Consider the following 14,505-nt stretch of genomic DNA (forward strand, 5'->3'; position numbering starts at 1 on the left):
TATCATCGACAACAGTATATCTCCAGATTTGTGACTCCTGTTCCCAATTAATTGGTTTTTTAGGTTTAGGTTTTTCAGTTTCATCGGACATTATTATTAGTTAATTAATTATTTAACTATTAATTAACTATTATTTAACTATTAATTAACTATTATTTAACTATTAATTAACTATTAATTAACAATTAATTAACTATTATTTAGCTATTATTTAACTATTATTTAACAATTAATTAACTATTAATTAACAATTAATTAACTAATATTTAAATATTAATTAACTATTATTGTACTATTAATTAACTATTATTTAATTAATATATAAAAATATATAATTATTATATAACTAAAAATAATTTTTATAAATATTAAATTAATCCAAACATTTTAAATATTAAATTAATTTTATTTTTGTTTGTTTTGTAAAAAATTTTTGTTTGTTTTGTAAAAAATTTTTGTTTAATTTCTATATATTTTATACTTTCTATAAATAAATTTTAAAAAATTTCATTTATTTAATCAATTTTGTCTGAAGTGTTTTATTTTTTTTATATAAATAAATTATTATTATTATTATAGACTAATAATCAGTTATTATTAAAAAAGTAAAGTAAAGTACCGGTACTTATATGTAAATAATATTATATATTATTTATATAATATATATATATATATATATATACTGTATATATATTTTTTATATATATAAGTAATGATGAAATTATAGTTGAATTATTGCTAATATTATATGAGATAAATAAAATCTTTAAATTAAAAAAATATATATATATAATTGTCATTATAATGAATAAATAAGATTATAATCAAAAATAATGATTTTATATATCATTTTTATGTATTGTAATTATAATACAAAACAATAACTACAAAAAAATAATTTTTAATAATTGAGTAAATATATTGAATAAAACTTATTTTTTCAAAAAAAAAGTATTTTATTATTTAAATAATAATAAAAATTAACTATCATTTGTATAATATAATAAATTTAATAATAATATATGATATAATAATATCATGACAAGTCTTTATTTTTATTATTTAATAAAAATAATATTATTTTCAATATATTTACATTTGATAGCAAAAAAAATATTTTGATAATAATTTTAAAATAATTCTCATGAAAAACACTTTTGTATTTTATACTTAAAAGCAATAATTAATATTAAGATTATTTTTTATTATAATATATATATATATTATTAATTTGTTTTTTAAAAAAAAGTTGTGTGACAAACATATAATCACAAATAATAATACATATTATTATATATATATATATATTAGTTATCAAGTATTTTATTTATAAAATAATATATTTTCTTTGAATTTATCAGAAAATTATAAATATAATGTTATATATAATATTCATATATATATATATATATATATATATATATATATATATATATTATATAATTAAAGCAAACATTATTTAATCTGTAAATTAAGTTTTGATATAATCAACAAATTAAATACTTAAAAACAAATTAAATATATATATTAGTATAATAGTATAATTTATTTTCTAATTATAGTATTAATACATTAGCAATTGTAACAAATATATGTATATATATATACATATATATATTAATATATATATGGGAAAATATTGATAAATATAAAATATATAACGAGATATTTATATAAGTTTTATAGTTTTATTTATATATATATTAATAAATTGTTTTGTCTATAAATTATCTAAAATATAGGGTTAATACAGTGGTTATCGTATGATATGGTTTGAAATAGTTTATTGAAAATTATAATTTGAAATAACAAAATTAAAAAAAAATTGATTTATATTTTTCAAGTTAAAAAAACATTAATAATAATAATAATAACTATTATTATTATTATTATTTGAATAAATAAATTTATACAAACAATTAAAAAACTGTTTAAACAAATATCGATATTATTATTATTATAACATTTCTATTAAATTTTTATTTTTTAATCTATTAATTTGTTTTGTATGAAAAACCTAAAAATATTAGATTTTAATTTTTTTTATAGTTAGTTAAACATAACTTTTATATTATCCAATTAGATAATAAAATTTAAAATTTTATTAAAATTTTTATTTATTGATAAATTTTGTTATCTATTAATATTTTTGTAGTTGTTTTAATAAATAAATAAAATTTATTTATTTTTTAAGTTTGTTTATTAGATTTATCTTTTTTTAAATTTATTTATTAATAAACATATATGAAATAATATAATAACATTTATAATAATAATAATAATACTAATTATTATGACAATGTTTTTTTTATAATTTGTTTGATACAACAAATATTTCACACAAATATATTTTACATTAATATAATATTAATATGAAAAATATGAAAAAAATTAAATAAAAAATAACAACAATTATGATAACAATAAAACATTATTTAAAAAATATGTGTAAATATGATTGTATTTTTTGTTTGTTGATAATTATATATTGAATATTAATTATAACAATAAAATGTAAAAATTATTTTTATAATATAATTAATTTTTAAAGTGTATAATAAAATGATATACATTTGTGATTTTACTATTATTATTATTATTATTAGTTAATTAATTAATTAATAAATAATTATATATTATGAATACTAATCTCTCTCTCTCTCTCTCTCTCTCTTTCTCTCTCTCTTTCTCTCTCTCTCTCTAACTAAATATTTATTGATAAAAAATGGATTTTTTATTCAACAAAAATAAAAACAAAATATAAGACAATTGATAATCAATATAATAGATTCAATGATTATTATTATTTTTTTTAACAAAATCACAGTTAAGTTTCAATACACTCTCACTATTACTCTCTCTCTCTCTCTCTCACTATTACTATCTCTCTCTCTCTCTCTCTCTCTCTCTCTCTCTCTCTCTCTCTCTCTCTCTCTCTCTCTCTCTCTCTCTCTCTCTCTCTATCTCTCTCTCTCTTATAATCACTCAAAAAATGTTTGGCCACTTCTTAAGACATCATCGTTTTGTTTGTTTGTTTGTTTTGTATATGAATTCAATCGACACAATCAACAACAACAACAACTAAAATACAAATTATATCATATTTTGTATGTTTCAGACAATAATAATTAAAAAAATCAAAACTTTTCTTTTTATACAACTAATTGAAAATATATAGAGTCTGTAATGAATATTCTGTAAATATATAATACAATTAATTAATTAATTAATTTTTTTGAAAATCTATTACAACAACAAAAAAATTACTCGTAAAACATATAGACTTATTAATAACCAAAAAAAACTTAATAATCATATTAACAGATAATTATTATTATTAAATATGTCTCTCTCTCTCTATATATATATAACTATAAGGTATGGTATGGTATGGTATGTATAGCTACCGACACATAATAATTATTATTAAATTTTATATATATATATATATATATATGATTTCAATAGAGTTTATGCCAATTAGTCAACTGTTTGCGCGGCTGTTGTCTCAATTGTTGCCACAATTGTTGGCCGCAAACAAACTGACCGATATGTCGGTCTTTTCGTGAGTCATTGTTAGCGGCGGCGGCGGCGCCGCCATCAGTAGCGGCAGCCGCGGCACCTGTAGCCGCGGCTGCGGCCACCGCTGCTACCGGTGTTTCCGGCGACGATGGCGATTGCGATGACTCTTGTTTGTAGGATAGGACAAACATAATGGCCACCGATGCCGACGATTGACTTAAATCGTAGGACATCAGGTCAAAGGTCATGATTTCCGAGTCACCCCAAACCAGCTTCTGGGTTGTCGATGTTTTTTTCTTCTTCATCAGCTTACCATCGATGAACAACAATACCCGAACGTAATAACCTATTTAGTAGTATATGATATATATTAAGAGATTATTTTGTTATATAAAGACAGACATAGAGAGAGAGAGAGAGAGAGAGAGAGAGAGAGAGAGAGAGAGAGAGAGAGAGAGAGAGAGAGAGAGAGAGAGAGAGAGAGAGAGAGAGAGAGAGAGAGAGAGAGAGAGAGAGAGAGAGAGAGAGAGAGAGAGAGAGAGAGAGGAATAGTGATAGTAATAGTGAGAGTAATAGAGAGAGTAATAATGAGAGTAATAGTGAGAGTAATAGTGAGAGTAATAGTGAGAGTAATAGTGAGAGTAATAGAGAGAGTAATAGTGAGAGTAATAGAGAGAGTAATAGTGAGAGAGTAATAGTGAGAGAGTAATAGTGAGAGAGAGAGAGAGAGAAAGAGAGAGAGAGAGAGCTATTAATTGGTGATACAATTAAATTGAATTTTTTGTTTTTTGAATAATACATACATATTGTTGCCGAAGATGTCTGGATCTGATACGAGTGACTTAATGTTGACTTTATTACCGAAATGGTCACCCGTTTGGATGTCGGCAGATAACAGAGCCCAACAAGTAGTTCGCCTTTTGACTGATTAATTAAAATAAAAATAATATATATTAAATAAATTATTAGTTATTTATTGACAATTATTTTTTATTTTGGTAACAATTTATAGAATATTTTTTTTTGTATTTGAAATATCTATCGATTTTTTAGTCAATTATTTTTAGTATATATATATATATTTAAATTATTAATTTGTTTATAAAATGCATAAATAAATTATAATATATATATATTAATAATTAACATATCAATTCAAAAAAAAAAAAATTACAAAAATTAATTGCAATTAAATTGCAATTTTAAGTAATTATAAGTAAAATATAGTATTTATTGTTAGTAATAGTAATAGTAAGCAACAAAAAAAAAATAAATAAATACTTTAATTTTCTCCTAAATAACTAATAATAAAAAAAACTAAATAAATTATAATCTAATTTACATATCAATTAAAATAGTGAGTGAGTGTGTGAGTGATTGAGAGGGTGAGTGGGTGAGAGAGAGAGAGAGAGAGTCAATTTATATACTATTTTTTTGTTTGTTTGTTAATTATATATTAAACTTTGATATATAATTAATATAAATTTATAAACTTTATATATATTTATACGGGTACACTTTAGATAAACAACAAACCAACAACAAAAAAAGTTAGTCTAAATAACTAAAACAAACTATATAAAAAAATAATTAAAATTAAATATTGATTTATTTTTTTTAGCTGACATTAACTACACCAACAAAATAATAATAATAATAATTTCAATGTTATAAGAGATTTCTAGTTTGTTGGTCTCAATAGAGATAATATATTAATATATAATATATTTAAGTAAATACCAGAATATTCTGTATATATAAACAGTACATATATATATATATAACAAAAAATCCAATTGATATTAATGTCTATGTTTTTAGTGATCTATGTTTATGTGTGTGGGTGTTATACATGTGATATTAACATTGAAATTTTTTGTGTGTATCATTATATATATATATATATATATATATATATATATATATATATATATATAATTTAATTTTGGGTATAAACAACATATCCATAAACTATATATACAGTATACTACACTATATATATACTGTATTTGTTATAATGGTATTGTATTATTTGCTTTAAGCATTAAATTATTTATATATACACAGTATATACTGTACTAATTTTAATTTTATTTTTTGTGTTGAAAAATTTTTAATTTAATTATTTTGTGTGTGTGTGTGTGTGTGTGTATTTACTTTAATTTATTAATATATATATTTGAACATGGTTGGTTTAGTTTGAATTATAATAGTTTTTGAACAAAACAAAAATATATAATAATAATAATTTTATACTAAATTGCTTAAAAATTTTTTTTTGCATTATTTATAATAATATTAATAGTTTTTCTTATAATTTATTTCAAATTAAATTCATATGAAATGTTATATTAAATATTATTTATTTTTTTTCCTAGAATTCAATTTTTATGCAACAAAACTAAAACTACAAACATTTTTATTTTTTTAGTTTTTTATATATATTTTTTTAGTTTTTTATGATGACATTTATATGTTTGATAATAATAATAATAATACACTTACTTTATATAATATATACTATATATTATATATTATGTATAAGTGTGACATTTATTATTTATATATAAACTGTAATACATGTATAAATAAATAAAAATGTTTTTTTCAAAATAATAATAATATTATTATTATTAAATTGCCCCTTAAACATTACTACTAAATAATAATATAGCTATTATATTTTTTTAAAATAAATTTAGTTATTAAAATATAAAAATATATATTTGAAATTTTAATAAAAAAAAAATAATAATAATAAATATCAATTACTATGCAATTATTATTTTGTTATTTTCTGTTGGTAATAAAATACATGTACTGTATTTAGTTAAAAAAATAAAATTATTTTAGTTAGAAAATTTAATATTCAAATAAACAAATAGATATTAAATTAAATGTATTTTATTTCAATCCTAATTTTCTACGGAAAATAAAATTGATTGAAAATAAAACTAAAAAAATAATTTTATATATATATATATATATATATATATTATAATAAATTTTAATTATAAATAATAAAATTATTTTTTTGGGTTTATTTTCAATCTATTTTTGCTAAATATATAAATTTATATATATATATATAAATTATTGTTTAAAAATAACAATTTTATTAATATTAGCAATGATATTTAAAAATATATATATATATATATATTAATTTATGTCTAAAAATAATACACTCAATATATATATATATATATATATATGTATATTTATATAGATATATAAAGTATATAATATATGTGCAATTTTTTTGTTAATTAAATTAAGTATACAAATGTCATTATAATTATATAATATTGATTTTGATCATTAAAAAAATAGGTTTAAATTAGTCAATCAAAAAAAAAATAATAATACTAAAATAAACCAATCAATAAAACAAATTAATTATCTATTTTTACGATTTGTTAAAAATCCTATTAAATTAAAATAAAAAAAACAAAATTGTCATTAACACGACATGCATTTATTATTATTATTATTATTATTAAAACAAATAGTATTGAAAATATTTATTTATAGCTTATATATATATTTAATTAATAATAATAATTATTATTATTAGTATTATTATTATGCAAAACAAATTTTTATATAATCAATATATACTTTATATATAGTGAATATATATATATATATATATATATATATATATATATATATATATATATATATACATATGAGAATATATATATATATATATACATATGAATATATATATATATATGCATCTAATGACTATTAATTTTAAGTACATGACTATTAATAAATAATAATAATTATTATAATATATGAATAATTAATTAATTAATAGATGATTACTATTACTATAGTAGAATAATAGTATTATATAAAATAATAGATTTTTTTTAAAAATAAAAATAAAAATATGACATTATTTTTAAGACAATGTATATATTATTTTAAATAAAAATTTATAATTAATTGATTTTTTTTTGTTTTGAGTACAAACCTCTTTACAGGGCCTTAGTGTCAGCTCACGGGTAGTCATCGTCATCTGGTTATCCGTAGTCATCGTCATCATCGGCGGTAATGTCGTGGACACTGATGTCGACACTGATGTCGACACCGATGAACTGTCCATCAGTTTCTTTAGCTGTAGACTCGCTTCGCCTAAACAGATATCGTTGGCATACCTTTCGTCGTCAAACAGCTTGAACTTCAATATACCATCTTTTAGTATACTCTTTGGCAGGTCTTGGCTGACAAACTGTTCACCAAATACAGGGTTAAGGCATCTCTTGGCCGAAGCCGTACGATATAATGCACTGGGAGTGGCTGGTTATCGGTATAGGTGTGTAGGTGTGTGTAGGTGTTTGACATACATAAGCAACAAACAAATATGTAATTAATTTAATATAACAATTTAGAGATGGGCAAATAGAAAGTTTCTAATAAAAATTTTTTATTTGAGAAAGTTTCTAGAAAATTGTTTTTTTTTTCAGTAATAAATTTCTATAGAAATTTTCTGTTATATTACTAACTTATTATTATTAACTGTTATATACAGTACTATGGGAACCCCATATTTATAGTTATTGTAATATTATATTTTAGATATAATATTAATACTATTTATACACTGTATACAGTATAGTATAATAATACAGTATACAAATGTGATTAATTTAATTTTAATTAAAACATTTAATTAATTAATTTTGTAAACAATTGTATTCATCATTTTTATTATATATATATATATATATATATATATATATCATACTGTAGTTTAATTAATTAATTTTTTACTCCCAATAGTTAGAAATTTCTTTTAGAAACTTTCTAGAAATTTGTCTATTATTTTATAAATTTCTCTTTTTTTTGCCAACACTTTAATAACAATAGATTTTTTGTTATACAACAGAATATTCTTTACATATAAACAAAACAATTGATTCATTCAATGAATTCAATACCTTTATTACTGATTAGACTTCGGCGCCTGGTTTTCAAACCGACCAAAATTACCGACACATAACAGGAGGGGTCGACATAATAGTCACGTTGTTGTAGTTCACGGCACTCGTCGATTCGGACGATTAGCCGACAGCTAGACTGGCCAATCATTTCGTAACGGGCGGTAAATCGGATGAATCCGCAATCTTTTAGCTTCGGTATGTCCGCCGCCGATAGGTCGCCGCCGCAGCCATTGTTTTCCGTAGTAGTAGTAGTAGTGGTCGTTAGCGACTGTTTTTTGGCCTTATTTTTGTTGTCAAATATATCGGAAAAGCTTTTCGATGACCGATGTGTTGTTGATCCCCTGTTGTCAGCACCGGTAGTTTCGGCGGCTAAGCAGCCATAGTGTGGCACAACTGATAGCTGAAAATGTTTGGACTCCTGTGTCATAACTAGCTGTTGTTGTGGCGTATAGTGTATTAAACTCATGTAGTTATTATCGCCGCCAGCACCAGTAGTACCAGTAGTTTTTTTTGTGCCCAATTTTTTGGCACTATTGTAGTTGTAGGCAGTGGTGGTAGCCTTTATAAGCCATCGGTGTAGCCAACAAACAGGTGATACAAAACAAATGGTCAGTATTAGGCTGAACAGGAACAGTGATGAGGCAATGATAATGATAACTAGTTTTTCGCTATCGGTTAATATAAACACCATTTTTTTTTTAAATGTATAGTTTAGTTATACAGTTTAGGTATGACTGGTGTCTCAATACATATATATGTGCTGCTGCTATGGCTATATGAGTGATGATTATTATGTCTATGTGTGTGTGTGTAAATACCCCGATGATTATTATGAACTACCTGTCCATAAACATACACTCACATTCATTGATGATTTATGGATATACAGTATATATATATATATACAAACAATCTCTGATTAATTACATAATTGCTTCTCTATGTGTCAGTCAATCCAGCAGTTTATACATTATATATATACGATATAATATATGGGTTGTTATATACAGTAATGTATGAGAGCTTATGGCTTATTATTAAAGTATTATTATTATTATTATTGTATTATCTCTATGGGGTATACAATCTCTCTCTCTCTCTCACATAATATACTGTTTATATTTACTTTACATTAAATATAAATATATTTTTTGTGTGTATATATCTTGTAGTAGTAGTGATGTGTAGATAATATCTGTGAACAAAAAATATATAATATATATATAAATATATAACACATATATTATAAATATGATTTATAAGTAACAAATTGATAATATAGTAATAAAAAATATATACTGTATTTATTAATTCACTGTTTAATGTATACATTATTATTATTAGGTATAAGTGTATTATATTACTACCAAATAATAGACACTAGAAACACATTGTAATATAATGTCAAATAAATAATAAATCAATTTATTTTATTTAAAATAAAAATCATTGAATTAACAGTTTATTAGTCATAAAATAAAATTTGTTTCTCAACAACAAAAAAAACTTGTAATAATATATCCAATAAAATATTGGTATTTATTATTATTATTATTATTATTAACATTTAATAATAATTTTTATCTAAAACATATATACTGTATAATAACATTTAACTCTTAAAAAAATTTAATTTAATAAATATGTCTATTTGTTATTTTTTAAATAAAAATAATAAATTATTTACTATAACTATCATTATCATCTATACTGATCAAATTGATCAAGGTAGATATTCCTGGACAATATTATTTTTACAAATTAAAAAATTTAACCAGGTCAAATAATGTTAAAATTATACGATAAAAATATTTATATACAGTATATTTATTACTAAATAAAATAATTAATTTTTAGTTTTAAAAAATCCTTTAAAAATATATAAATATTGATTTTTCTATTCAAAAAAAAATAAATATTTTCCAGTATTAACATAATTACTAGTTGTGTATTATAGTTATTATTTTAATTTATTATTATTTTTTAATAAAAATATGTTATAAAAACATTTATAAATATATATCAGCAAAAAACACCTGTAGTTTATTTATGTTTAATAGTTTATATATATACTGTATTAATAGCAAACATATATATATATATATAATATATAATATGTTTTTTGAGTTAAATACAAAAATTATTTGCAGACAAAAAATTAAAATTGAAAATTGAAAATAGAATTTTTTGACAGTATATTCAATATCATAGAAGTTTAATGACATTTAAGTTTGAAAAATAATTTTTTTTAACTAATTTTATATAAAAAATTTTTAGTCTAAAATTTTTTAGTCTCCCTCTCTCTCTCTCTCTCTCTCTCTCTCTCTCTCTCTCTCTCTCTCTCTCTCTCTCTCTCTCTCTCTCTCTCTCTCTCTCTCTCTCTGTCTTTGAAATGTTTTTGTCATATAATTAAAATAAATTTTCAATTAAAATAATGTTACTTTAATTAGAGATTTTTTGCTCTCTCTCTCTCTCTATATATATATATATATATATCTTTCTCTCTCTTTCTCTTAAAAAATATCTATTTTTAAGATAATGTCTAAATTTTTTTTGTATCTCTAATATATAAAAATAGTTTAAATAATTTAAAAACATTAAAATCTTATTTTATTTTTTTCTAGTTATACTGTATATAAGTTACTTATACTAATACCCGTATAATATAGAGTATATATATTATATACAGTATTACAAAAATTTTAAATAATTTAATTTTTACAAAATAAATATTTAAACTATTTATTTTAGGGTATACAATATTTACATTAGGTTTAAAAACTTTTATTATTATTAATATTATTTAAAAAACATGTATTACATTGAATATAACTGTGTATTAAAAAAATAAATAAATAGTATTTTATTTATTGTTTTCAACATTACATTTAAATTGTAATGTATTTTATTATTATTATTGCATTATATTTATACTTTACTGTATTTACTTTAATGTTATCCATAAAAAAATTACTTAATTTATATTTGTTTAAATGTATGTATCATTTAGTAAATATTATTATTACTATTTTAGTAAATTTTAAATATATTTAATTAAATTATATAAATATTTTTTTTAATGTATGTATCATTTAGTAAATATTATTGTTATTACTATTTTAGAAAATTTTAAATATATTTAATTAAATTATATAAATTTATTTATTTTTTTAATTAATTAATTAAATACAATATAATATTATATAATATAATAATAAATTTAATGTTAAAAAAATACAATAAATAATGAATAATATGGAAAAAATACATATAAATATTGTAATAAATATTTTAGTAATAATAATAATAATAATAATAATAATAATTTTGTTATTGATATACAATAATAATAATATGAATTATAAATATGTGTTTTAACTTTAATTAATTCATATATATATATATATTAATATTTATATATATATGTAATATAATATTAGTTTGCTTACCATTTTTTAAAACGGTTGTCTTAATTATTAAATATATATATATTTATTATATATTAGTAATCAGTTTTAAGAGTCAGTAATTAATTAATTGATATTTTTAAAAAAAACTTAATTATATTATTATTATTATTAAGTTTTAACAGTTTATTATAAGTTAGACATACACAACAAAATATATTATATATATATATTTATTTAATCACAAATAATTAATTTTTTTTTTTGGTAGTTTAATGTTATTGTTAAAGTTAATAATGTTAACTTATAGTAAGTATTATTAGTTAGTTATGGTTTTTATATTATTATTATTATTTAAAAACGTTTTAATTATTATATACGGTATATATTTGTATATTAGTAGTTAAACAATTGTTATTAATGTTTTATTTTATTTATTTTTTGGTTACTATTAATACTACTATTATTTTGTATATTTTATTTAATGGTCGGGTAATAGTAGTAGTAGTAGTACTATAACTGTGTTTAACCCCTTAAAACAAACTGTTTGTATGTATGTATGTATGTGCTCTAGATTTGCACCTATTTTACTACATATATATATATATATATACCATACCTAATAGTTTTATATACTGTATATATAAAAGGGATTGTTGTTTAGCTATCAAAAACATCAACATGTATTGCCTACACATACACACTAACTAACTATAATATTTGCTGAGATATATACCGATCAATGAATTTATATTTATGTGTGTGTGTGTATGTGTGTGTTTGTATATGTTTATGTGTGTGTATGTGTGTGTATGTGTATGTGTATGTGTATGTGTGTGTATGTGTATGTGTATGTGTATATATGTATGTGTGTGTGTGTGTGTATGTGTGTCGACCGACCGCATCTGCGTGTATATCATACTAACCATACATATGTACACATAAACTATATCAATATATATGTATATATATATATACTTTATGTCTGGAAAAAAATAAATTGAGACTATATATATAAAATTTATATAATAGTATATATATATATTATATATTGTATTTTCCATTGATAAGCCAAAAAAGTATGGTTAAGAAAATACAGTACAAAAAAACAAGTAATGAAACCCTAGAAAAAAGCTAACTGTTTCCCATTTGTAGGCCTTTTCCATAGCAACTCTCTCTCTCTCTCTCTCTCTCTCTCTCTCTCTCTCTCTCTCTCTCTCTCTCTCTCTATTACATAATAATCAGTTTTATGGTTGAAAAATATATTAAAATATACTATATATATATAGCATTTTGGTTGATCTAAAGCATCTCTCTCTCTCTCTCTCTCTCTCTCTCTCTCTCTCTCTTTCTCTCTGATCTAAAGCATCTCTCTCTCTCTCTCTCTCTCTCTCTCTCTCTCTCTCTCTCTCTCTCTCTCTCTCTCTCTCTCTGTCTCTATATCTCTCACTCACTCACTCACTCACTCACTCACTCACTCACTCACTCACTCACTCACTCACTCACTCAGTATTGATGTAACGCATGTCATAGTATATACAGTTTATATATATATATATATATATATATTTGTATTTATTTGTCGTACATATACCTTGTTGATAACATTTTGACCTAAAAATTTTTTTTATGTATATATAATACTGGATATACAGTAGACTATAATAATTATATAATAAATTTTTGTTTCAAAAAAACCCAGCAAAAATAATTACAATAATAATAATAATACTGTATTTATTTTATTGATATATTATATAATATATATTAGATATTATTTGAATCTAGGATTTTATTGCAAATATTTAAACAGTAATATAAAAATTTTTTTTGGTTTTATATTCATTTAAATTATTATTTTTTTTATTATAATTATATTATTCTACTGTATATATATAAAAATATTATTAATATTTATATTTATGTAATTATTATTTATTTTAGCTTAAACTAATAAACTAGGTTAGCTATTATATAATAATAATAATAATAATACAGTATTAAATATACAGTACTATTGAAATATAAATATTATAGCAAATTATATTAAACTATTTATATATATATATTTTAGATATATCTAAATATATTTAATAAAGATTTTTAAACTTAAAAAATTTTTAACATAACATAATTCAATACAATAAAAATGATTTCACAGAAAATTATTATTATTATTATTATATTAAATGTAAATTGAAATTTAATTTTTATCAAAAAATTTTTATACATTTCAAAAAATAAATAAATTATAAATTGTATTATACAGTTGAGTGTATTATATATATAATATATACATATATATATAATATAATCTATAGAGAATTGATGATGATGAATAAAAATAATTTAATAAAATATTTGAAGAAAAAATTTTTTATAGAAAATATAAAAAATATAAATTTTTAAAAAACACTATATACTGTATAAAAATTATATATATATAATAATATCATAATATCTCATTGAAAATTAAATTGCATTTTTATCTAGTTTAACTGGTAAACTAAATAAATAAAATATAAAACATTTTTTTCAAAAAAATAAAAATTTGTTTACAAAATTTAATAATAATAATAATAATAACATTAGCAATATTGAAATTTGTGTCAACAAAATTA

The 14,505-nt window shown here is 19.9% G+C and overlaps 1 protein-coding gene across 1 annotated transcript; it reads right to left on the bottom strand.

Moving 5' to 3' along the window:
* Positions 1 to 3,461: 3,461 nt before the first annotated feature.
* LOC128954336 (synaptotagmin-9-like) lies at positions 3,462 to 9,397 on the bottom strand. The gene is made up of 4 exons (XM_054299912.1): positions 8,475 to 9,397; positions 7,508 to 7,833; positions 4,326 to 4,446; positions 3,462 to 3,868 (listed from the first exon to the last, which is right to left on the bottom strand). The coding sequence occupies exons 1-4, from the start codon at positions 9,166 to 9,168 to the stop codon at positions 3,462 to 3,464; spliced, it is 1,548 nt and encodes a 515-aa protein (XP_054155887.1). The 5' UTR covers positions 9,169 to 9,397.
* Between the last annotated feature and the right edge of the window lie 5,108 nt (positions 9,398 to 14,505).

Source organism: Oppia nitens, unplaced genomic scaffold (genome assembly GCF_028296485.1).
Source record: "Oppia nitens isolate AA-2021 unplaced genomic scaffold, nextdenovo-longstitch-racon4-pilon3 scaffold26_pilon_pilon_pilon, whole genome shotgun sequence".
In the NCBI taxonomy this organism is placed as follows: Eukaryota; Metazoa; Arthropoda; class Arachnida; order Sarcoptiformes; family Oppiidae; genus Oppia; species Oppia nitens.